This window comes from Enhydra lutris, unplaced genomic scaffold (assembly GCF_002288905.1).
Source record: "Enhydra lutris kenyoni isolate GAN:26980312 unplaced genomic scaffold, ASM228890v2 scaffoldscaffold38, whole genome shotgun sequence".
NCBI classification, from domain to species: Eukaryota; Metazoa; Chordata; class Mammalia; order Carnivora; family Mustelidae; genus Enhydra; species Enhydra lutris.
This window is the reverse complement of record NW_019154122.1, coordinates 16224631-16250198: the sequence shown is the minus strand read 5'-3', so window position 1 is coordinate 16250198 and position 25568 is coordinate 16224631. Positions and strand designations below refer to the sequence as shown.

The following is a 25568-nucleotide window of genomic DNA, read 5'->3' as shown; positions in this document are numbered from 1 at the left end:
GGGGGGGCGGTGGGGAGGGGGGCGGTGGGGAAGGGGGGGCGGTGGGGGGGGCGGTGGGGAAGGGGGGGCGGTGGGGAAGGGGGTCGGTGGGGAAGGGGGTGCGGTGGGGACAGCCGACATAGCCGAGGGGCTGCCGGGGCGCCCACTCCAGCCTTGCTCGCTGGCCTGGTTCCGTCTCCCGCTATACCCCACACGTGAGGGCAGGAGCCTGCCCCAGCTGCTGTGAGCACGGAGGGCCGAGCAGGGACGTCTTTCCAGACACCTTCCTGCCTTAACGTAAAGGGCGATCCTCAGAGCTCTTTCTCAAGGCCCCTGTGGCTTCCTGACTCCATGAATCCATCTCCTAGGTCTACGCTGCAAAATATGATGGGGTCTTCTCTAGATTTTTAGACAAAAATGGGAATTTTTCTGGTCGGAATGAATTCCTTGATTTGCACTGATGACCCATTCACAGCCCTGACCCCCAATATGGGGGCCCCTCAAAACCCCCTCAAGAACTTTCTTAAGAGCCCAGGTTATGGACACACATGTGCGCAGCCCAGCCGGACACAGGATCTCCAGGGCTGGAGCCCAAGAACCAGCTTTTACAAAAACTCTCCAAGTATCTGACTCTCCAGGAAAACCTCCCTCGGTGGCTGAGAGCTCCGTCTCCCCTACATTCCACAAGTAGGATTCGGGGGTGGGGTGGGGGGAGCCACGCGGAGAAGAGCAGCCGGAGGACAAGGCCGCTTTCATTCCCGACTGCGGCCCCCACGCGGGGACAGCCGGGGGCAGTTGGAGGTGGACAAGGGCCTCACCAACAGGCTGGCCCCCCAGCAGCTGAGCTCTCCTCCGGACTCCTGAAGGCGCACGGACCTCATCCGCTCCAGCTTGCGCCTGCGCACAGCATCCCCCTCGCGGCTGGCACCCGGGGGCCCCTTGCTCCCGGGCTGCGCGCAGGTGAACAGCATGGCGGCCAGCTCACGGTCCACGTCGGCCAGCTTCTGGGCTTGGACCACGTTTTTTACTGCTGGAAGGTTGGAAGAGGGAGCAAGAGATTAAGGTGTAGAATTTACTTTCTTCAAGCAGACCCAACAAGCTTCCGGCCACCTCACCCAGGGCAGGAGCTCAGCGGGCACCTTGCCCTCTCCTGTACCTTCGAAGACATTCATAAAGACGGCAACCCTGCAGGCTGGTCTCCACAGCGTCCCCCCCTTTACCTGCCTTTCAAATAAAGGAATTCTGATCTTGCTCCTTAGAGACAATTAATATACCATTAGGTGACTTTCCGGAGGAAGATAAAAGTCCGTGTTCTAGAAGCTGATGCTCTCTGGGTTCTCAAAGGCCACTGATACCCCATCCAGGACGCAGCCCAGCCGGTGAGAGCCTCCGACTCAGGGACCACTCAGAGCTCTCCGGACGCTGTCCCACCAGGTCCTCAGACCCCGGGTGTGCTCAGATCAGGACTTGGGGGCTCTGGCGAGCTGCCTGCTTGACCTGAAGCCCCAGCCCAGGTTGGGGTGGGGGACTCAGACCAGCCCGGCCCCCGGGGAACAGACTCCTCTGGGCGCCTCTGCTCAAACCCCGGACAGACATGGAAGCTGTGGGAGCAGACAGACAGATGCTGGAGCAGCAGAGGGGCCGCACTCTCTTCAGGTGACAAAGCCACGCACGGCACACCTGAGCGCACCTGAGCGCACAAGTTGGCACATGAGCTTCCCGGACCGGCACCCAAGCTGGCGCAGGCGGGCAGGCAGAAGAGAAGGGGCACCCCAACGTAGGCCCGGGCCCCCCGCGCCTCAGGCACCCGCAGCCCCTGCGGGAAGTGAGCACCCTGCTGAATCTGCGGGCCAGCTCCCCCAATGTCGCCCCATCTCTAGCCTCCGACTGACATGCTCCATGCGATGGTAAAGCTCTTTCCCCCGACTACCCATTCCTCCTCCGTCCCCCCTAACAAGGGCTGTTTGCGGTTCCTCACCACCATTTTAAAGCTATTCAAATGCTTTTCAGGTGTTATGAGTCGCTCTAGACAAGTAAAATCCACCCCCAAAATAATTTTTTGGGTGCAGGCATAGTGGGTGGGCCAAGCCCCCTCGGTTGGGTCTGAGCAGCCCGAGGCCCACGGTCCCAGGGGAAGGGGACAAGCAAGCTGGGGGTTGACCAACGAGCTCTGGGTCAGACCACATCACCCAGTGCCAAAGAGACCAGACACGGAATCCCAGCACTGCTCAGAGCCCGGGGCCACTTGCTAAAACTCCGCACAACCTCCTTGTTGCTGAGCCTTGCCCGCTGGGGAGGACGGGCTCTCTGGGGACCGCTCCCTCCTGTCTTCGCTCAAACAGGGAGAAGGGAACCAGGGACTTCAGAGACTCTCCGCTCACACAACCGACACTCACGAGTTACAGCTCGCTGCACGGCCTCGCCGAGCCCCCGACCTGCTGGGCCCCAAGGCGGGGGCTTTCACAAACACGGCCCACCAGCTCTTGGACCAGCCCGGGACAGAGAAACCCTGACCCCGACGTGGGAAATCCAGATTCTCACCCAAGCTCACCACCGTTTACCACACAACCAGCCAAGTCACCCGACCTCCCCTGCCTTGGTTTCCTCAACACTGAACGGGAGAATGGACACTCAGCCGGCGGGATCATGCGCCCTGGACCGCTCCGAGCATCAGAGCCTCTGGGTTCCCTCTCCCGGGAGAACACTCGAGCGCCCACAAAGTCTGGGCTGGCGTTTCAGAGCGCACAGGCTTCTAGAGGCCTCGAGGCTCTCACCAGCCACAGCACAGGGCCTCCCTCCTGGGCACAGGCTCCGGGACAACAGCGTCTGAGGACCGTCAGCACAGGAAGCTCGGGGCAGCTGTGGATCCGCGCCAGGGGGCCTGTGACACGGGGGACACCACCCAAAGGGCACAACCACTTTTCGCCCCACCAACTACTGTGCTTCCAGGTCTGTGGGTGACTCGAGGGGACAGAAAACTTCAGACACCCCCTGCTTTGGACAACATTCTTCCAAGTGCCGGCCTTTGCTTCCCAAGAGCCGCAACTGGTTTACTCCCCCGAACATGGGGGCTTCAAACCAGTTTTTACAAACCATCAGGGTCCTTGTTCAGCAGGGAGCCTGCATCTCCCTCCCCCTCTGCCTGCCGCTCACGCTCCTTGTGCGTGCGCGCTCTCTCTCTCTAATAAATAAAAATAAAATCTTAAAAAAAGAAAAATAAAAAACAAAGAGAAACTAGTCTCTGTTCATCCTAGCCTTTTCTTCACTTCCTGCTAACCTGAAGATGGGCAGCTAGGACCCAACACGGATACCGCGCACAGGGCGACAGCCCCACCGGTTTCCACGGAGTCCTCTCTAGAACATTCCGGCTGTGACGCACGCGCTGACCCGCACAGCCTGAGGGTCCACCGAGGCAGGTAGGGCGCTGAGCTGGACACGACGGCCACCGTGCCCCCCCAGATCACACATGTCCCTGCACACAGCCCCACCCGCCCCACCCAGCCCCACTCGCCCCACCCAGGCCCACTCACGTCTCAGACCCCCGCGCGTGAGGAGACTGCCTCCCACGAAGTGCAGGGCGCCGTCGTTCGAGATGACCCGGGACCTGGAAGGTGGCAACGAGCTCGACTTTCTCTCCATCTGCTCACACACGTGACCTAAGTTAGAGACATCCCAGCAGAAGGTGTGAACACCGACAGGAGCGTGAGGAGACACATCAACTCCCCTGCAGGGAGCTCAGGGTTCCAAAGGGCCTGTGCACACCCCTGGCCCGCTGACACCCCGGAGCTCTGGATCTGCTCGGCGGTCGAGAGCTGGCCGGCGGGCCTCTCTCCTGCGGGGTCAGAGCTCCCGGTGCTCACACCCTCACCCCCCCCTCCCTGCAGCGGGGCTCACACGTGCCCGTGCCCGTGCCCGCGCCCGCGCCTTGGAGGAGGCCTCTGTGCGCGTCTGCTAACGTCGGACACACATGTGAAGGTCAACGAGCCTCAGCAAGCTAGAATCTTCTGGAGCTGTTTCCACACAGAAGCCTCGGCAGGAAGCCGCACTCAGCTTCAGAGGGCCAGGCATAAGCCTGGGGACAGAGCTCGTGGCAGGCCTGCCCAGGTGGATGGCAAGCAGCGCCCCGCTAACCCCAGCATGTGCGAGGCCCACGGTGGACGGAAGCCCAACCCCAGAGCCCATGACCCCTCTGCACGCACATGACCCCCACCTCCAGGGAGGCGGAGCACAGCCGATGAAGTCGGATTCCAGAACGAACCCCCCCACGTTCCGGACACAAAATGCTCGCACTGTGGGCTTCCCCAATCCCGGCAGGATGGTGCTGAATGCCTGCAGGCGTGGCCGTCGTGGAGACCTTCTTGGGAGCTGCCCGTTCCCCACCTCTCTGCATCCCCTCCCTCCCCACCTCCACTCTGGCCCTGGGGGGGCAGACAGGGTGGCTTCACCCCCTCAGCTCTGCCCACCCCGCCTCTGTCCCACAGGACAGTGCTAGACGCAGGAGCACAGCCCTGACCACAGCGGCGAGCTGGGCCTCAGCAGCGGTGACCAAAGTGACCTTTTCATCTCCAGCTGTCGGACAGGAACGTCTCCCTCTTGACTGGTTCCGAGCTGAGGTCGGGAAGGGAAGGCCTGTCCTGCCAGGAGGTCCTGTGGTCTCTGCCCTGCCAACGGGTGCTGCCCCTGTAGACCCCAGTGTGCAGCAGCTGGAGAGACAGATGTGGCAGCAGACCAGCCCTCGGGAGACCAGCAAGGACTAAGCCCCAGTCTGGGCGTGGGGGAAAATGCTCGATTCAAAACTGACAGATGGACTGAAACCGCCTCTGGCCAATCACGAGTGATGTACTTGGCGTGATTTACAGGCTGGGGACACACAGGCGAGCAGAGTCCTACCCCAGGACTTCCATTCTCATCATTTCCAAACTCCTCTGGTTGCCTGGTGTGTTTCTGAGACTCTCACATAGGGTGGCCTCCCCCAGCCTTCTTGCAACAAGAGCTGCTCCTGGTCACGAGCCCGGGAGCGCGAAGTGGTCACAGCTTGGCCAGCAGTCCCGGCAAGCACAGGCGCGCTGGTGTCTTCCACAGCCCCCGGCAAGGAGACCAGCGCACTGGGACAGGCGTGGAGCTCACTGTCCAGAGCCTTCCCTGAAGCAGCACCACAGTCCAGGCCCAGCAAAGTGTCGGGTCGAGCCCAGGCTTCATCTGCCAGGTGCGCACCACGTCACCCTGAGACACCAGATGGCAGGCCTGCCTCCCATGCGATGGTTACTCACGGGCCTGGCCACGGAGGCCAGTGACAATCCTACCCGGGGTCTCTTCCTGGGGGGCTTCAGGGCCAGGCCCAGTCCTGCTGCTGCTCCATCCCTCCCCCCACGCTGGCTCTGCACGCACAGCGCACACGTCTGCGTCACGCTCAGCCCTCGGACGGACGCCCTCTGACCCTGCGTCTTGAGTCTCAACTGTTCCCGGCCTCTGCGCGGCTGAGCACGGAACGCTTCTCCCTGCGGGTCTGCCCACCACCCACCCCGTGGCTGCCTCTCTGCTCTTGCCCCAAAGACGGAGGAGCAGCGGAGCCTCTGCCAAACCCGGCCCTCCTCCCCCTGCGGTCAGCTCACCCCCAACACAGCTCAGAGCCACAAGGTCATGAGGCTCGTCCCCAAGAACGGAATCTGGCGTGGACACCACTTTGACGGGCTCAGCTGCTCATGCCGCGGGGCTTGCTTTGTCAGCCCAAGTCCAAGAGGCGCAGAATCAGGCTCTCACACTCGCTCAGCCTCCCGTTCGTGAACCTCCCATCACCACACCAGGCCACTGTGGCCACTGCTGGGCGACCACTGCAGCAAAGAAGACCAGCCATGTCCCCAAGAAGCCCCAGGCCCCAAGGGGGACAGACGAGCAAACAACGGACAGGCAGGGAGGGGACAGCCAGCTGACGCCAGAGCCCAGGTCCTGGCACCAACACTCACTGTTCTGGTACCACCCTCTCTCCACACAAGGGGGGGCGAAGTGCCCCGGAGCCCAGGGGCACTCTGTTCCTGCCCCGAGCTCAGAGTCGGTCCGGGCTCCCAGCAACCAGCGCTGTTCCTCCCCGGTGCGGGCGGACCATCTGGCCAGCTCTCCATCCCACCGAGGACCTGCTCCGTCAGTCACTTGGCAGTGGGCACACGCCACCTCCGCTCCCTGTCAGGACAACGGATTTGTGCCGCAACTGAGGGGCCCTGGGAACCTCCATGGCCGCGCCTCAAGGACAGGCAAGGAGGCCCCCCACCGCGTCTGGCCGGCATGCCCGCGGCCTCCGTCTGGCCTAGAGACCATTCCACTGGGAGGGACAGCAGCAGCTCAGGAGCTACTGCACACAGCTCGCAGGTGGACGGCCAGTGGCCTTGGAGCCGGGCTCTCAGGAGTCATGACAGTCACCGCGGCACACGGCACCAGCAGGATGACGTGGTCACCTCCAGACTGACCAGGACCGTCCCTGAGTGTTGGCGTTTCCTCTGATGCATTTTGCACTTGCAGTGTTGGTTTGGAAGCTGGGACAATAAACTAGATCGGGGGCACACGCCGCTGACTCAGGGGCCAGACACGGGGAAGGCGCTCACTTCCTCTGGGTGCAGTCCAAGATCCCAACGGCCACGGCTTTCTTTCCCTTCGGGGAGACCTGGGTTAAGCTGGGGACCCGCACATTTGCTGCGGGAGCAGGAACTCCCTCCAGATGGGCAGGGCTCCTGACACGGTCTACAGCTACCTCGGTCCACGGCAGGAGCAGAGCACGTCACCGTGTCCCACCCCAAACCCAGGCCCTCTATCCACACCACCTGGCTCTCCTTCAACCCTGAGAACACGGAGCCGGGAGTCGCAGGAGCCCCTCGCTCCCCAGGGGCCCCCAGGAAGGGCCGCAGATACAAGTGACAGCAGCTCCCCGAAGAGCCACAGTCACACCGCAGACGATGCTGCAGAGACCGTCACGGAGCCTGTCTGAGCGGAGATGCCACGGGCACGAGCACCACCCGTCCCGGGCCGCAGAGAGGGTGCCCCGTTGCACAGCCTCGAGCTTCACCACCCGCCGTGTGAATGCAGAGGAGCGACGCCATGCCGGGCGCAGGGACGCTGGCCCGACCCTGCTTCCGTCCCCCGAAGCTCGCACAGCCTCCTCCTGCGGCTGCTCGCGGCAGGGCAATCAGTTTTATAACAAAACAAAAGCCACAACACTTTTTTTCAGAAAACACAGAATTTGCAGGGGAAACCATGGCGTAGCCGCGCGGCCCAGCGAGCTGCGCGCATTTGTCCTTTGTTAATCCCCTCGGTGGCCGCGCTCTCGGGCGTCTCGGACTCTGCCCTGTGCGCTATCTTGCTCTTGCAGGCGGAGTACGGAAATGACGATTTGAGAGAACATATAACGGAGCTAATCTTTCTTCTGCAGATAAGACGTAAAACCCGGAACCACTGCACATTTGCAGGCTGCGAATAAATACAGAAATAACCAACGCGATCTCGGACGCCGGACGCTCCTCGCAGCCACCTCGCTCGGAGGAGCTTCTGAATGACGTCGGCTTCTCACATGCGGCTCGTTTCTCCCTCCAGAACCTAGTGAGTCTTGCTGTTTCCAAGCTGTCTGGGACGCCACGGTCGCAGTCAAGCAGGCAGAGCTGCCCTGAGTAACGGGCTGTGCTGCCCCGCGGCGGCCCCGGCTCACCCTCCACGCTGCCCACATGGGCTCCCGTGGCCCACAAGGCTCCAGGCTTTAAAGCCAGCCTGGGCTGTGAGGAAGGGAAAATTCTCCCATAAAACGTGAGAGGTTTGACTCTCATGTGGGCAGACGCGGCTCCAAAAACCTCAAACGTCTTGGTTTTGTCCTCCTTCCCATTTCACCCCGAAAAACCCCAATCTTTCCAGAGTCCCCTGGAGGGAGACAGAGTGGGCCTGTCCCCTGGTCCCACAGGGGCTCACTCTGGTCCCCTGCCCTGTGGGGGCAGGCATGCCGTCCCCAGGTTCCCCGTTGGTCAGGGCCTCAGAGAAGCCTCCAGGACGTCTAGAGAAGTCCACTGTAGCCGCAGCCGGCCCCGCGCCCAGCGTGTCTGATCTGAGAGCAGCCCTCGGACACCGTTAGGTGTAAGGTCAGAGCACCAGGCTCTAAAGGACTGTGCTTCTCTGCTCCTTTATCCCCAGGCGGCATGGAAGCTGAGGAACACTTCCCGCTCCTCTCCTGTGATGAAGGAGTTCTGTGGGCTGATATTCCACACAAAAAGCCCTCCTGGAACCAGTCACCTTATCTGAGGATTGTCACAGAGATGCCCCACAGACGGCGCCAAGAAACAAGATGTGGGCAAGACTGAGATGACTAATGATCCCGAATCCTGATCACAAGTCAGGAACACCAACTGGTACCAGGACGGGCTCAGGGGTCAAAGACCAGCGGTTGGGAGTAGGCTCAGTGGTGAAGGATAGATGTTCATGGTCAAGGACAGATGCCCCATGGTGGAGGACAGATGTCCAGTGGTCGAGGGCACTCAGTGGTCAAACAGTAAGAGCTCTTCTGAATTCCTGTTGATTATGTGACGCCCACAGTAGTACCCACTGCCCTGACAGAGCAGCAACTGGGGAAACGACTGGCCACCCAGGAGACGGTCTAAAGCCAACAAAGCCGCCAGGGACTCTTACCCACGTTGGCCAGCATCAGATGCAGCCAGCCCTTCAGCACCGTGTAGACACCGATGGGCTTGACACAGCCAAACCGGGTCACATCTCCACTCACCACCACGTCCTGCTCATACTCGGTCGCCACAACCTCGAGCTCATGCAGGACCTGCACAGCCGGCCGGCCTTGGCGGAGGAGATGCTGCAGAGGAGAAAGGCCGCAGTCAGAGGCTGGCTGAGGCCAAGCCTGTCTTCTTCTGAAAATCTACGTCCTCGATACCCGGTTTTTCCCGCAAACTCTTTCATAAAGTGCACCCAATCCACCCAGTGAGTGAGCACCAAGGACGCACAGACAGGCCAGGCAGCCACCTTCCTGAAGCCCGTTCTGCAGAGAGAACCCCCGGAAACGAGCAGAAGAATGAGGCTGGGGACACTGAGCAGACCCCGCCTCCGGTTAGTGAGAGCTTCCAGAAGGAGGTATGAGCCAGGCAGGGAAGGCTGGAGGCACACTCAGCCCAGGGTGCAGAGCACAGACCCCCACACCCAGGGCTTCAGTGTGGCTGGAAGACAGGGAGTGGCCTCGAGCAGGGCCACAGGGCAGCTGAGGTGCAGCTGCGAGGGTCCACACCGGGCCCCGGTTGCTCAGAGCCAGTGAGAGCAGACCCAGGACGGTGCAGGACCTTCCTGACCCGGTGCTGTCTGCTATGCCAGCTCACCCCTCAGTGCTCAGCCTGAGCCCGAGCGCTAGTGAGGCCCACGGGGGGATGTGAAGACCTGGCCGCCTCCAGGCCTAGCTGGGATCCTCTTTCTAGGCCTTGGAAAAGTCACCTGGCCTTTCAATGTGCACTTCTCACACACAAACGGACGTGCAGGACCAGAGGAGGGTCCCAGCGCTTCCCCCTCCAGCGATCAGCCCCGCCCTGGCAGGGAAGGCGCCCACAACGACCCTCCCTGGTGGGTCTGGCAGCTTCCAGTTGCTTCAGACCCTGCGAGCACCACGGTGTGGGTCCACAGAGCCCACACACCCACATTCGTGTTCACGGCCGGGGCCGGCGGCCGGGCTGACTACACGATGTCCCCGCGGGAGAAGGGACCATTGATGAAGGAAGTTACACCCAGGCGCTGGGAAGCAGAGAGGCCAAGAAAAACAAGGCATCACATCCCACTATGGGTGGCAAAGATTTCTTGTCTAATGAATACCCGTTAAAGGCAAGAGCAGGGAAACGCAGCTGGCACCCTCGTCCTCACCCAGGAGGCGGAGGACCTCGTCGGCTCCCGGTCCACGGGTCCCGCCCACTGCGTGCAGGGCTTTCACGTGAGCGCAGCTGCCTCAGAAACAGCTCCGACAAGCTGTCCTCTGGGGAGAGCAGAGCGCGAGGGTGAAGAGCACCAGCTTCCGAGTCAGAACTGGGCGAAAAGCCGGCTCGGCTACTGTCAGCGGGACCTTGGGCCTCAGTTTCCCTGCCGGACGTGAGGGTAACGCAGCACAAGCCCAGGGCTGGGCTGAGGGCACAGTCAGCGAAGGGAGGGGCAACGGGGCTCTGGAGCGACTGTCACTATCACCCTGACAACACCGTCGCGTCCTCGGGGACCAGCTGAGGACAGGGCACACCGTCCTTCAAGACGCTCGCGCCGCGTCCCAGGAGACAAGCAGAAATCCCTCACACACCCAACAGCAGGAGCAGGGGAGACAAGCCACCATGCACCGCACCTTCCAGAAAGCCCACCTGCCAAACCTGACTGAGATTCTCTCTTCTTAGCCAAATCTCCCAGCCCGTCTCTATAAATTTTGAAGTTAAAGACTTTATTTTTAAAAAAGTAAAATTTAATTTTAATTTATCCAAGTGCCAATAATCACAACAGCATTCGTTTCAAGGGCTCTTCGTGGAGGACAAGATAAAATAACTTCATCTCCAGCTGCGAGCACACAGGGACAAAGGGCTCAGGGGCAGAGGAGGCTGGGGCCGTGACAGGCCCCCAGTTCACAGGGGCTCCTCCCGGCCCCTCCAGCACCCACTCCCTCATCCCTCCTCCTTCCCCCCATTCCCTTTTCCCTCCGGCCCCTCCTCCCTGCTCCCTCCATTCCTCACCCCTTTTCCTCCCAGTCCCTCGTTGCTCCTTCCATTTGCTCCTTCTCAGCTACACAGCACCGTGCCCACTATGGGTCATGACTGTGCTGGGGATGAGTGACTGTCCCATTCCCACACACCAGGATGTCACCAGCCAGCATCAGAGACAGACAAGCAATGGCCATGACGATCCCACAGGCACCATGACCCAGGAAGGTCTGAGGGACCAGGGTGAGGAATGAGAACGTCAGCCCACATCTGCTGAGTGCTCCCCACAGGTGACCCCTCCTCCTGCCCCCCCCCGGGGGGATCACTCCGCAGGGATGGACACCTGAGTCGGCCAGAGGAGGGATGGCACAGCCAGGTCAGCCCTCCGAGGGAAGAGGGGGAGCAGGCAGCACCCCAGGGGAAGAGGAACAGGGTATCAGGGGAGCAGTGCATGCGGCCTGGCACGCCACAAACGGGGGCCATGAGCTCGTCATGGCGAGGGCTGCCAAGGAGCGAGCGGTGACCTGGGTTGTAGGTCTTGGTGACCACGTGGGCTGTGGCAGGGGCAAGGCTTGGGAGTGGTGGGAACTGAGGGGCGCCCGAGGCTGGAATCCAGAAGCAAGTCCACTAGTGGGAGTCACGGAGAGTGGGGGGCTCTCGGAGATGCAGGAGCTGGGGCTCCCCTCCCACCGCCACCCCACAGCCGGGACACCATGTCCGCAGGCCCAAGCCCAGGAGCTGCTGTGAAACTACGCTGACCCTCTGGGGAGAAACCCCAGGGAGGAATCTTTAATTAACACGGGGATTTAGGTTTTAGTATACGAGGAAGATGGAAAGCACAATTAGAGAAAGAATTAGTCTAATTCTAATTACAATTAGAAAAGCACAATTCAAGTAACTGCTAGCAGGCTTCGGGCGACCTCTGTGCAGCCCAGTCCGTCCCTCACCCCGTCCCCAACCCCGGGCCAGGCCCCTGCTCACAGGGAACAGGTATCCTCACTGTCAGGGTGCGGGAGGGGGCCAAAGGTGACCTTACCTGCAGTCGGTTTGTAGGAGGAGCTGACTGACAGAAAATACAACATAGCATCGCGCAACAGGGACTCTGTGAAAGTCCCTCCCTTGGGGGAAGGACAGAATCTGTGCACAGTCGGACCACAGTGCCCCTCAGTGGGAGAGGACCACCTCCCGGGCAGGCCCTCCCAGGAGGGACACCCCACCCTCGAGCCACCACCTTCATCTGGACGGCCGCAGATCCCACGAGGAGCAGGGAGTCTCCGTCCCAGACATCAATCTGTAGGGTCTGGGCGGCCAGGTAGCGGGTGAACCAGCGCTGCTCTCCAGGCTTCAGGAACCCAGGATCCACCAGGTACTTGAGCTGAAAGCCGGGAGACCCTGTCCAAAGAGGCCTTGAATGAGCCCAAAAGTGACTCGAGTCATTTACCATCTTTATATTTTGAAGCAATCCCTGCTGTGGTCATAATCGTGAATTTCTGCTTCCATCATAACCACAGCTTAATAAACACATTAATCCAAACATCATAAAATACCCACATTTACGAAATAGAGAGTCCCGTCCAGAAGTCACTGTTTCTTTCCAACGCAAACCCTGAACTCTTCCCGACATACGATTCATGGTTTTCACTGAGTCCTTGCAAAACAGTCTATCCTGAATGGGGACAGACGTCCTGATGGGGCTGCCCTGGGAGGTCGTTACTCTGCGTGCAGGGTTGAAGGAGAGACGTGGTCTGCCACCGAAATTGGGAGAACGCACGCCCGTGCAGAGCTCCAGCCCAGGAGCCCCGAGCGCTGCGCTAGCACAGTGCCTCCCTGGGGGGCACCGGCTCTCGGGCTCATCACCGAGATGGCAGTGGACTATATCCCCCGCCTTTTGGCTCCCCCAGGTGGCATCACCATCAGTTCCAAGTTGACAAAAACGCCACTGAAATCATCTTGAGTTACCGTGCGGGGAGCGGCCAAGCTGGGGAGCACAGCCCAACACTCCCCCCCTTCCCATCAATAACACATTAACAGAGCCCCCGGGAAGCAGAACAGTGACTTTGGGGCCAAGGGCACATGTTCACTCAGCACTGGGGGGCAGGTCCCAGACCGGGCTGCGATCCTCACCCCGACTCCAGCCACCTCGGCCCCGGGCTGTCCCCTGCTCTCAAGACCACAACAGTCCTTCTGCTGAAGCAGGGAAGCAGGCTGGAGTGGACACAGCAGTGGGGGCTGACGGGAAGGCGGGGGTGTGGAGCCTCTCGTGGGCCCAAGGGAGGCGCCAAGACCAGCTCCTCATGGAGTGGTGGCGCAGTAAGGATTGGGAGAGAGGCTGAGGGAGTGGACAGCAATGACCCCACACAGCGGCAGGCCAGTCCCCAGCATCACGTCACAAGTGAGCAAAGTAACGGACCACTGGAGGCCCCAGTGCCCCCAGCCAACTGAGACCTGGGTGGCCGGTGGCCTCTGGTCATTGTCAGGACACCCCCGCAGCGCGGGAGCCCTGAGGCTGGCTCCTCAGACACATGGTGGGGACAGGAACAAAACCTGTACACACCCAGGGCCCAGCTCCCGGCACTAAAGGTGCCGCTCCCCACACCAGGCCCACCGGGGCTGTAGGAGAAGGACGAGCTCAGGCACCGGCTTGACACGGCTCAGACTTCGGATTTGCAGAGGCAGAACAGATGTGAACTCTGAGGGTCAACTTCCCAAATGACACCTACGGACACCCGGGAGTGCCACACTCCACCTCCATGTCCCCCAGACCCACAGACTCTCCACCCGGAGCTCTCCTTGCTCCCCAGGGAAGCACCCAGACCCTCAGGTCCCAACCAGACCCTCCATCTCCGCCCCCACCAGCCAGCTCCTCTTCACATCAGCCGGGAGTGCCTCCTGGGCCCCAGGCCCTTACAACGCCCCTGCTAGCTGCCTCCCGCTCCAACACCACTAGTCCGACCACTCAGACGCACCAGGAGTTCACACTCAACACGTAACAGCTGGGTGCCTCCAGCACACGTGCCAAGCACTGCACAGAGATAACGTGGGAGCAGGGGACGGACAGGGTCCCGGCCTGATGGAGCTCATGGGGTGACACACTGAGCTCAGAGCTGACAGCATGCTGAGTACCCGCAGGAGGCGAGTAGGGGTGTGGGGGCCACCCTGGTCTGGGCCCAGCCTCAGGGCTCTCAGGCTGGAGGCACCCTGTTCCACCCCCCACAGGGTTGGGTCCCTTCACTCCTGTCTGGCTCAGACAACAGGCTCCTCAGCAGCCTTCCCTGAGGGCCACATTCCCTGCAGTCCTCCCCTCGGCACTGCCAAAGCACAGGGAACCGTGTCATCTCCGTCCCGCCCAGAAGTCCACAGGGATGGGGACCATCTACCCAACCAAGGCAGACCCCAGGGGCAGCAGCACCTCCCCAGGGTCCACTCAGGCTCCCAAGCTCACCTCTCTCACCTGCCCCCCAACAAACACTGAGCCCAGCCCGGCCGGCCTCCTTCCTGAGCCTCAGTCCCACCACACACCCACATCCGAGTCTGGTGGGTGCTCCTCCTCTGGCTGGACGGTCCTCAGGCTCCACCCCTCCTTCCTGACCCACAAACACCCCTGCTCCGTGAAGGCATCCACACCCCACAGACGACGAGCACCTCTACAGTCTACGACCCGCGAGGAATACACAGCAGCTAGGGAGAGCCACACTCCAGAGGACAAAGCAAAAACCAGAGATGCAAGGAGAAACAGACAAAAACGTAATAGTAGTAGAGACCAACTAATCACCGTGTTTTCAGTGGACAACAGATAAGGGTACGGAAGGCCAGGCCGGCTAATCCATTAGGTAGAATGCATGCACGCGTGACACTGTTCTCCAGTAACACCGAACACACATTTCAAGTGTATCTCGAAATTAATTAATTAATTTCATTAATAAAAATTAACTATAAAATTAATATTAGTAAAATTAACTATTATATTATAAATTAATAAAATGTCAATAAATTAATAAAAATTAATAACATTAATGAAAATTAGATTATAAATTAACTATATGAGTAAAATTTAACATTAATAAAAATTAACTATGTATCAAGCCACAAAGAAACCCTAAATATGCCCCGCAAAGTAGAAATGAATAAACAATATTCTCAGACCACAATGCCACAAACTAGAAACTGGAAACAACTTTTTAAAAACAAATTTACAACTTACTTGTAAATTATTCTCTGTCAAGAGAAAAACAAAATCCAGATTTCCTAGAAAAGAATGAAAATACTACTTATCTGAATCACCAAAGCACAAAGCAGTAATCAAAGGAAAATTCATAGCCTTTAATACTTTGCATCCACAAAAGCAAAAGAATCAAAATAAATGAATTAAGCAAGTCAAATTAGGAAAATAACACAGGAGAATACAAAAAAACAAGGTAACAAAGATAAAGACAAGATTTAATTGGTCAGAAAACAAGAAAATGGCAAAGCCTAAAGGAGGGTCACTTCAGTATCTTTGGAACGTCCGGGAGCTAGAAATGAGCACATGAAAGGATGTCCTTGTCCCCAGCAGAACAGCTCCCACCCCATGAGGACAGCTCTCCTCGCCATAACCCATGGATTCAGCAGAACCTGCATAAAGGTCTAACAAGTTCATGTGGGAAACCAGCCTGGCCAGAACGTGCAGCAAGGGGTGGAGGGTGCCCTGCAGGGAAGAGCACCTGGAGGGGGTCTGTCCATCTGACCCAGCGGCCTGCCCACCATGTGCAGACGGGCAGTCTAATGCCGAGTCCAGCCAACCACCGCCCACAGGCAGATCCAGCTGGAGCTGAGAAGAGCTTTCACGTTTTTAAAGGACTGTTAAAGAAGATTGCAGAAAGAACATATGTAACCCAGAAAGTCTAAAATATTTACTATCTGGCCTTTAAGAGAAATCAGCTTGCCAACCTCTGGTCTAATGGAACAAAATATAAAATCCAGACATAAACCCAAGCAATAAAAAGTGTGGGTATATGAGAAGGGCGGCTCTCAAGTCACTGAAGACAAGATGGGCTTTCTAGCAAATGGCACCGGGTCAAAAGCAGAGGCATCTGAAGAAAGATAAAACCAGATCCCGGTCTCCCACCGCACAGCAGGATGAACGACAAACAGACCAGAAGCCTCGTGTGGAAAATGAAACCCACAGGCCCCCGGGGGAGCCGCGTGTGGCTCTGTTTACGAGCTGGGGAGGAGAACACCTTCACGTCCGCCACTCGAGAATTTAGAAGCAACAGAAGTAAAGACCACCACGTTAGAGAACACGACGACAAGACTTGACAGGGGGCCAGCCAGCTCGGCCAGGGCAGCGCGTATCTTGGTCTCGGCTGACCGCCCCTGGCTGACGGCCGCCACGTGAAGCCCATGAAGCTCCACGCCAAACCCAGAGCAGACAGGCACCGGCTCTAACCACCAGTGCCCGAGACCTCCCAGGGGGCTGGTGCCAACGGTCAGACACACACAGCACAGCATTCTACGTGACTGCTCCCCAGCCCCTTCAGACACCTCTGTCACTGGGAGGAGAACACAGGGGACTACTCCAGATGAAAGGAAATCAGGGAGGTGACTCCTGGACAACCCAGGACCCAGACTGGATGTGGAAGCAAGAAAGTAGCTATAAGGGACACAGAGGGAAGCTGGGAAGGGGACCGTGAGGTCCCTGTCCTCATCAGGATGACGGGGGCTGCTTTTCTGTGAAGCCTGTTGTGTGTTTGGAGGTGAAGGGTCACCTCGCCTGCTACTGACTTTCAAATGACGGAGGGAAAAGAAGAGTTAATGCAAGCGTTTCAAACTGTGCAGACACAGGCTCTGGAGGCGGGGCCGTGGGACTGGAGGCGGAGAACGCACAGGACACAGGAGACCCACCACGGAAGAGGCAGGCAAGGCAGCAGCAGCTGGGCCCAGAGCAGGGCTGGGGAACCCCAGGACAAGAGTTCTCCAGACCAAGGGGCTCTCGGGTGACCCAGAGCTCAAGGACTCCAGCTCCTGTGCTAAGGAAGGTCCCACTTGCCAAGATATCAGGAGGAACGTGTCAGAGAAACCTAACTCCATGCCAGAAAGCAAAGGAAGTGAACGGAAGGGAGGCCCCGCGTGTGTGATGGAGGACGAGACCACGACTGGCGGCTGAACCCCCTGAAAGGAGCATGGACGAGGTCAGTGGGGGCACTCCGGAGGCACGACCCTGTCCTGAGCCATGGCGGGAACAAGAAGCAACCGTACTCACACCCGGAACACCGAGAAATGGAGGAACCTCAGGCAGAGGAGGCCCCAGGCCCAGGGCCGAGGGTTCCAGAAGCTTCCGTTCAGGAGGCTGCCGTGTCTCCTGCTAGACCAAATGTGCTCTAGTGGAGGTGCACGGGAGGAGGGGACGCGCTTGGCCAAGTGACCGAAGATGACATGTAGGGCCCAAGAGCAACTGGCTGGGAGTAAACACGCACACATCTGATAACAGCTCGGGGGGAGGCAAAATCTAGAAACAACTCTTAAAACACAATAAGAAAGCCCTGTCCACGAACAAGCAAAAGATATGACCAGACCCCTCCCCTAACAAGACGCTCCTGGGGTAAGTAAGCGAACGAGAGGAGGCCGCAAGTCACACGTCATCGGGAAATGCAGTTTATAAAAGCAACAGTGAGAGCCTGCCGTGCACATATGGGAACAGCCAGAATCCCAAACCCGCCCGCACTGAACGCCCAGGCCCTGCTGGTGGGGTGCGTGGCGCGGCTCAGGAAGACGTTTGCACGGCTTCCTGCAAACCAAACCGGCTTCTACCACGTGACCCGGCAACCACGCTTCTAGGTATTACCCAAAGGACGAAAATTTAGGTCTACACAGAAGCCTGAGCAAAATGTTTACAACTGCTTTATTCATAACTGCCAAGCACCGGAAGCCACCACGATGCCCTTCAGAGAGCAGGTGAACAGAGGACGGTCTGGACAGTTGCGTTACTAGTGCTACAGAGAGATGAACGGTGTCCCTCTGGACAGTTGCGTTACTAGTGCTACAGAGAGATGAACGGTGTCCCTCTGGACAGTCTGGACAGTTGCGTTACTAGTGCTACAGAGAGATGAACGGTGTCCCTCTGGACAGTTGCGTTACTAGTGCTACAGAGAGATGAACGGTGTCCCTCTGGACAGTGGAGCGTTACTAGTGCTACAGAGAGATGAACGGTGTCCCTCTGGACAGTGGAGCGTTACTAGTGCTACAGAGAGATGAACGGTGTCCCTCTGGACAGTGGAGCGTTACTAGTGCTACAGAGAGATGAACGGTGTCCCTCTGGACAGTGGAGCGTTACTAGTGCTACAGAGAGATGAACGGTGTCCCTCTGGACAGTTGCGTTACTAGTGCTACAGAGAGGCGGGCTGCCACAACGACAGGAGGAAGGTTAAGCACACGCTGCTAAGGGAAGGGAGCCAGGCCGGACAAGCTACGTGCCGTTTGAGTCCAAGTGCGGAATCCCTGGGAAAAGGTAAAGCTGCAGAGTCAGGAGAAAGGTCAGTGGTGAGGAAGGGGAGGGAGGGGAGGAAGGAAGAAGCGGAGCACAGGGCATCCTTGGGTGGGGGGTCATTCTCTACAACACTGCATGGGACACCGAGGCTGTGTTTGTCGAAATGCACAGAACGTGCGGCACCCAGAGGGCACCCTCCTGTGAACTCCGAGCTTCAGGTAGACACGAAGCGCCAGCGCTGGTCCGTCGCGAAGCTGGATGCTGCCAACAGGGGAGCTGCTGGGGGCAAGGGGTATGTGGGAACACTGCGCTGCCAGCTCAATTTCTCCATGAACTTCAAACTGCTCGAAAAACAGCAGAATCTATTAATTTTTAAAAACTTGTGGAACTGAACAATGTGTTGCATACATGTTCTATTTCAACAACAAAAGAAAATACATCCTACATGAGGCTCTCGTGAGGCTAGGTGCTGAGCCATGGGGACCCCGGGGCTGGAGCTGCTGGAGGAAGCCTGGCCCTGCCCAGGCGGGGGTACCTTTGCTGAGTCTCAAGGGGGTGAGTCACTGAAAAGAACTTGTTTTGGACTTTAACTTGAGAATTGTGGACTTTGAATTATAATTCATAATGACAAAATTTGATTTTGGAGTTTCATTTCTTTGGACCTCAACTTTCAAGGAGATTGCATTTTTGGACTAATTTCTCTCTGGGAAGTTCGTAATGGAAAGCGGTTGTATTCAAATCAGGAGCATCTCTCTGTGGTTGGCATTTTGAATTAAGTTGCCTGAACACTATCCGTTTCCCCTCATCACAGAACCTCTGGTGAGTTGCCCCGGACAGAGCGGCCGGTGGGGCTGGGAACAGGAAACGGGAGAGGAGCCGGTCTCAGCGACAGGTGCACAGGGGCCTGGAAATCAGTGCACTCTTCTGACCCACTTCAGAGCCTTCTGGGGGCCTGGGCTAAACTGTCCACCGATGGTCCCAGGCACATCGTCAGAGGGAAGGCAGGTGGACTGGGACAAGTGGTCGGAGGATGGCTGGGAAACCCAGGGAGTGGAGAGAACAAAACCCGGGACTATCGCAGGACAGCCTCCTGGCCTGGCCATGTGCTTCCAAGCTGGGGGCCCAGGGCCCTCTGCACTCACCCTCTGACCCTCACATGCTCCTCCCCAGGCCAAGGGCTGAGGGTTTGGAAAACAGAACAGGACCTGAGCTGCGCCCTCATCCCCTCTCTCTTCTTTCCAGATTTGTTTGCAGGAAGTGAGGATGCCAGGGTCCTCAGGCAAGCAAGGGACCAGGGCGCGACCCCAAGTCTGCGGCCAGGCGGTCTGACCTTTGCCATCGGCAGAGCCCATCCAGTGGGGTGAGCGCCAGCAAGCACGCCCCACTCTCGGGCTGACCAGCACCTGCAACAGCTCTGACCCTTGGTACCGGTTCTGACTTTGGGCAAGGGAGGGTAACATTACCCCGTGTAGCTGTGTGCCCAGCTGACTGGCCAACCCTGTCTATTGTTTGCCTTCTAAGCATTTATGATTATTTTAAAATTTCTTTCATTGGGCAACTGGGTGGCTCAGAAGGTGCAGAGCCTGCCTTTAGCTCAGGTCATGATCTCCAGATCCTGGGATGGAGCCCTGCGTCGGGCTTCGTAAGCAGCGGAGAGTCGGCTCCTCCGCCTCTCCCCTTCCCCACTCGTACGAGTGCGCGCGCGCGCTCTCTCTCTCTGTCTCTTTCTCAAATGAATAAATAAAAATATTTAAAGACCTTTTAAAAAAATAAAACTTTTTTTCTATTTTTATTGGATTTGTTTCAGGTTCTTTTCCCCAAACTTCTTGAGTTGAACAATTAAATCAGCATTTAAAAAAATACTTTCTTCTTTTCCCAATTACAAGCACTTAAAGCTGTAAATTTTCCTGCAAACATCATTTTAGCCGTATGTCACTTGTTTTGAAATATTTGCAATAGGATTTTGTGATTCAGTTTAAAAGAAATATTTCCATTTTGATTTCTTCTTGACCTAAGGAATAATTAAAAGTATGTTGTGAAGTTTAAAAAAAAAAAAAAACAGCAGTTCGGAGCCTTTTGGGGGAGGGAGTGGTCAATTTCTGACCCATGGTGTTGCCGTCAGAGAACGCCCTACCGTTAGCTCGGACGCTGGGTCTCTGGGAACATGGGTGAAGCCCGCACAGTGGCCTGAGACGTGCGCACAGACTCATGAATGATCAGTTCCCCTAAGTCTCAAGTATGCTCGGGAAGAACGTGCATCCTCTGAATTGGTTCTATGGCTTTATAAGATCATCTTCTTAAATTGTATTTTTCTAATATCCTCGATTATTCTCTGTTTGACGTGTCAGTTCACGGAGGGGGATGTCAGCCCTTCCGCAACTGTGGCTCGTCAGCTTCCCCTTCTAGCATCTGTCAGTGTTTCTTTTGTATTTTGAGGCTGCTTGTTGGAAGTTCACAGGTTCAGAATTATTTATTTTCCTAGTGATTATTCTCTTGATTATATTTAATAGGCTCCTTTATCCCCAGCACCGCACTTGCCTTTTGTCTCTTTTGGCTGATGCTCATGTTGCTAAACTACTTTCCCTCCGTTAGCATTTTAATATGGCCTTTCCCACCTGTTCTCTCTGCTGAAGAGGCAGCAAGGGCGCCCAGCTCTGCCTTCACAGGCCCGCGTGCACGGTGACTGGCCACGGAGAGGTGACTGACTGTCGACAAAAACGACGACATATCTGGTATGTCTGCGTGCACTGCAGCGGAAATGCACTAGTATGGTAATGCCAGAAACGGAAGCCGTTGGCCCCATCTCAAAAGGATGCTAAGGAACTGGCTCACTATTTTGAAAATCCGGAACTAAAAGGTTAGAACTGAGCGCTGTTCTGCCTTTCCCGCATGGGCTGCACGCCAGGTAAGTCAGCAGGCGGCCAGGGGAAGTTTCTCCCTGTGGAAGCTCCCCAGCTCCGGAAGGAGAACGTCACCACTGCTCCACCTGGAGCAAAATAACCAGCCTGTGGGCAACAGTCCTGACAGCGGCCATGGACACGGCGCAGCAAAGAGGGACGGGTCCCTGCGCCGCTGCGGGAGGGGGTGAAAACAGCCCCCGCCCCAGGGAGCTCCCACCAAAAACACAAACATGCCTCTGCCCACACACAAAGATCTCACTCCCCATGGCCAGCAGAAAGGGGACAGGAGGGACCCTCACAATGTCCCCGCTGGAAAGCAAAACCCACGTGCAGACTGGGGAGCTCTGCAGGACGGGCTGGAGCCGTGCAGCTACTTCAGCCGGTAACAGGACAACCCGGCGCGGGGGCAGAGGGGACCCGCAGACAGACACACCGGCCTGAGATGGTGACCTCAACAAGCCACTACAAGCTGTAGCCTCCTCACAGCAAACAAACAAAACCCTTCTCCATCCACAAGAAGAAATTTTTATGAAGTTATTGGGAAAATTTTAACACTAGCTAAATATTTGATGACATTTAAGGGATTATCGCTCATTTTAAGTGGGATAATCCTGCATGCATGTTTTTCAAACAGGACGCCTTAGTGTTCAGACCTACGTAAGGAAAGACTCACATAGGTCTGGGATTTGCTTCCAAGGGACCTGGGGTGTGGGTGGGGACGCCGCGGGCAGTGGCTGGACAGCACTCACGGGCGGGACCGCTGGCTCATTATACTGTTCTTTCAAATTCTGTATGTGCTTGGAAATCTTCACCGTACACTATTTTGTAAAGAATAACTTTTACAAACACGGCTCAGGGTTGGATTTCTCACGCCTGCTGGACGCACAAGCACTTACCAGCGTCAGAGGAGCCATCCTTGTCAGCGAGAACCAGGAGATGCGACAGGGAACCGGAGCGCGTCCGGCCTGTCTCGTCCAGCCCGACCAGCTGCAGACGTGGCGTTGTCTCGGGCGGGAAGCGGTAGAACTGGAAGGTGAAATACACTGTCTTTGGCCACGGTGCTCCCTGGCAGTCCTGGGATGCTCTGAATCCAACAAGAGCCCCCAGTTAATCAGGCATCCACGGCAGAGAACCTGGGCTTTCGAGAGTCCAGCGCCACAGGCCAGACGCTGCCTGGTCCGCCCACGCGAGGAGCTCTGGCGGGATCAGGGGAGCTCAGTTGAGCCCCAGCTGGAGAGCACTGCGCTCAGAGCCGCAGGGAGACTGAGAACCACACAACACAGTACCGGCCACGATCGGTTACAGAAGATCGGGCAAAGCCGGTTTGACAGGATTTAGAGACGGCTATGTGAGCGTCCTAACCGGATGAAAACGCAAACGGCATTCCTTCACCCAGCAAGCCCTCGGCATGGAGTTCTGCCGGCTTAAGCCACACAGAAGCCGGGGAAGAGACGGAGTGTTGAGGACGCACCTGCTGAAGGCCAGGAACTGCAGCACTATCTCGTTGCCTTGCAGACGGTCCGCTTCTTCCTTCTCCAGCTTGAATTTCACAGGATCCGCAGGATCGACAGCCTCCGCTGGTTGCTTATTGGCATCCAGAATTTCGGGAAAGCCAGAAGCCTGCAGGAGCACCATCGAGGCTCGCGACAGCCTACTCCCAGAGCTGAAACACAAAGACCACGCAGGCCGGCCTCCAGGAAAGGGCTGGCAGGCAGGCAGGACCGGGGCCCCCCCTCCGGGGAAGCCTGCTGCTGAGAGCCAGTCTTCACGGCGCAGCACGTGCTGGGCCATCAGGACCACCCCTCACCTCCTGGCCTGGGCTCCCACGACAATCGGGGCGTGCACCGGCGTGAAAGGCAGCTCCCGCAGCTGCTCAGCGACAGACGCTCCCAGGACCGAGGACGCCTGGCTCAGCTGGGCCTCCAGGTGAGAGATCCTGCCCTCCAGGGGCGGCTCCTGCCGAGCAACATCGTGCCCAGGTGAGGACAACAAGGACCCCAGCCTGTAACCACCCAGGAAGCTGGGCTGGGGGGTGTCCACGGACGAACCGCCTCTGTCACGCCGCCAGCTTCAGCAAAGGAAACCACAGCACGCCCGGGCGCCTTTTCCACTTGAGGCAAACAGGGGTAATGTGGGTATAGTGTAAGTACGTCCCAGGAAACATTCAAGACTTACACTAAAAAATCGCAGCTTTTCCGAAATTCCAATTTATCCAGGCATCTCCTATTTTAAGTGAGTCAAAAAGCAGTGAGAATTGCACGAGAACTCAATCACTTTTATGAACAGGTACCGTGGGAGAGATCGGCTGTCTGAGAAGGTCAATTAATATAAAAACCACGTTGACAACCAGAAAAATGAAGCCTCCTTCAACACTGCGAGCCAGACTGGTACCCAGCCCTGGCCGGCCGGCACAGATGTCTCTCTGATCCCTGCACCCCCTGAATATTCTAGTCATTGCCCTGTATTCCACCTTCCACGTCCCGCCAGCGCGGAAGACACGCCTGAGCGAGGAGCCCGTATGGGAATCAGGACGCGCCTCTTCACCCGACTTCCCAGCTCTCTGTTCCGGCCCAAAGGGTATCGATACCACGGAACCGGAGACAACCCCAACCCGTCTCAGCTGCCAATAATAAGACACACGGGGCTCTCCGTAAACGAGCCCCTGGCACATTCTAGAATAAGGCAGCTCACCGTACTGTGTTTTCAAATAAACAACTTAATGGCACTATTTTTCCCCAACACACTTCCAGTTCAAGACTGAAGACGCGGTTTGCTGGTGAGCCAGGAAGCTTCTGAAACCCAACTACACGTGAACTCCCCAAGGTCAGTGGGAACACAGGCTGTTTGCCCACTGGAGGCACCAGAAGCCGGGGTGGTGGGCTTCCCTGCCTCCCCTTCAGCGGCTGACAGCAAGGAGGTCCCCGAGCACGGGAGGCTTGGATCAGCCTCATCTGTGTCTCCGGCAAACTCTCCTTCCCCTTTCATGCACAGAGATCCGAGGGCAGTCGGACTGGCTCGTCGGGCAGAGCAAGAGCCTAATCAAGCCCGTGGCAGGACGCGCTCCCACACCGACCGCTCCTTGGTCCACGGGACAAGATGGCGGCTGTACCTGAGGCACGGAAGGGTGCCCTGCCCCGACCCCGTCCCCACGCCCGCGTCACAGAGAACCCGTGAAGGCCTCGCCACCTCACCAAGGACCAGAGCAGCTCACGAAGTCAGAGGCTTGCGCAGAAGCCAGGAGCTTGGAGGCCTCCCCTGGAAGGAGGAAGGAGGAAGGAAGAAGGGTGGGCACACTTACCTCCCGGGCCAGCGGGGGCTCCGAGCTGTCGGGTGGCCGCGAGGCGGGTGTGGCCGAGCGGCGCGGAGCGGGAGACTGCGGGGGAGCCGCCAGCTGGGAGAGCGACAACTAAAGGGGAGGAAGCGTGAGTGAGACCGGAGGGCGGCCCAGCACCTCACAGCGCCCCCCGCCCACGCTGGCACAGAGTCAGGAGACACGGCAGGGAAGGCAGGGGGTCTGAGGCCACCTGCCCAGCGGCCACCCCAGAACCCAGAGCCGCGAAGTTCCTTCACTGTAGTTGCTGAGAGGCAAGCCTGGGAGCCCCCCGTGTGCTAACAGCAGCATAAAACCCCACGAAAAGGAACAGCAGGCGGAGACGGGGAAGGGCCAGGGAAGCCCTTCCAGGTTCTCCGCCACGTGTCTTTGAACCTCCCCGGGTGTCCCGTCCAGCCGGAGACCGCACACCGGCGAGGCGCCTCCCAGCCCCCACCACCGCTGTGCGGGGACACGGCCCCCGCTAAGGCAGTGACTGGAACGGCAGCCGATGGGCTCTGCAGATGGCGGCGGGACAGAGCTCCCGCGCCACTATCGTCACGTGCCTGAGAGCAAGTCACCACGTCCTTCCTTTACCTCCGTCTCCTCATCTGCAAAGTGGGGGTGGAAACAGTACCCAAATCACACGACTGCCATGGGACGTAAGTGAGAAGTCGTGCGAAGGGCTTGGCCCAGAACCCAGCGCGCAGCAAGCGTCGCGTGAATGCCGCAGACGTCTGGAAGGTGAACGCAGCCATGAAGGGCCCACGCTCCATGGGAGACCCTCCCAGACCCTGGGCTCTGTCCCTAACACACACTGACGGCTGGCCCCACGCGGCACCGGCACAGAGAGACTCAACACGTGAGGATGTGGCCAGAGAGCAGCCGGGGGGAGGGCAGGTAGCAACGGGGGACCCCAGCGGCATCTTCAGGGGGCAGAGAAGAGCTGCAAGGGTCTATTCAGCCCCCCTCAGGCCCCACACGCTGTCTTGAGCCCTTCCTGCAGCGGGAAGTGGGCAGCGGGGTCCTGTGGTCCCTGAACACTGAGGCTAATGCGCACACTGCTGCAGAGAATACTCTGGAACAGCCCAGCAGGGAGGCCGGGGAGGCCGTCTTCGCACGTGTGCCCTCAGGCAGACCAGCGTCCCCTCCTGAGGCGGTTTCCAAGCTGCATGGGGCACAGTAAAGCCACTCCCTTGGGACAGACTTGGACACCGAACCATCCAACT

The 25568-nt window shown here is 58.0% G+C and overlaps 1 protein-coding gene across 6 annotated transcripts in view; it reads right to left on the bottom strand.

Moving 5' to 3' along the window:
- The window catches only part of LOC111154679 (nephrocystin 4), a 108780-nt gene that overhangs the window by 12528 nt on the left and 70684 nt on the right, over positions 1–25568 (bottom strand). For 4 of the 6 annotated variants that reach the window (XM_022514493.1, XM_022514497.1, XM_022514498.1 and 1 more), the window contains exons 14-21: positions 24328–24435; positions 22837–22985; positions 22501–22692; positions 21926–22113; positions 11899–12059; positions 8635–8812; positions 3510–3635; positions 798–1009 (exon numbers count right to left, since the gene is read on the bottom strand). In XM_022514493.1, the coding sequence (XP_022370201.1) occupies positions 798–1009; positions 3510–3635; positions 8635–8812; positions 11899–12059; positions 21926–22113; positions 22501–22692; positions 22837–22985; positions 24328–24435 (1314 nt within the window). The remainder of the gene's footprint in view (positions 1–797; positions 1010–3509; positions 3636–8634; positions 8813–11898; positions 12060–21925; positions 22114–22500; positions 22693–22836; positions 22986–24327; positions 24436–25568) is intronic. The other 2 variants (XM_022514494.1, XM_022514496.1) reach the window with 2 other exon arrangements.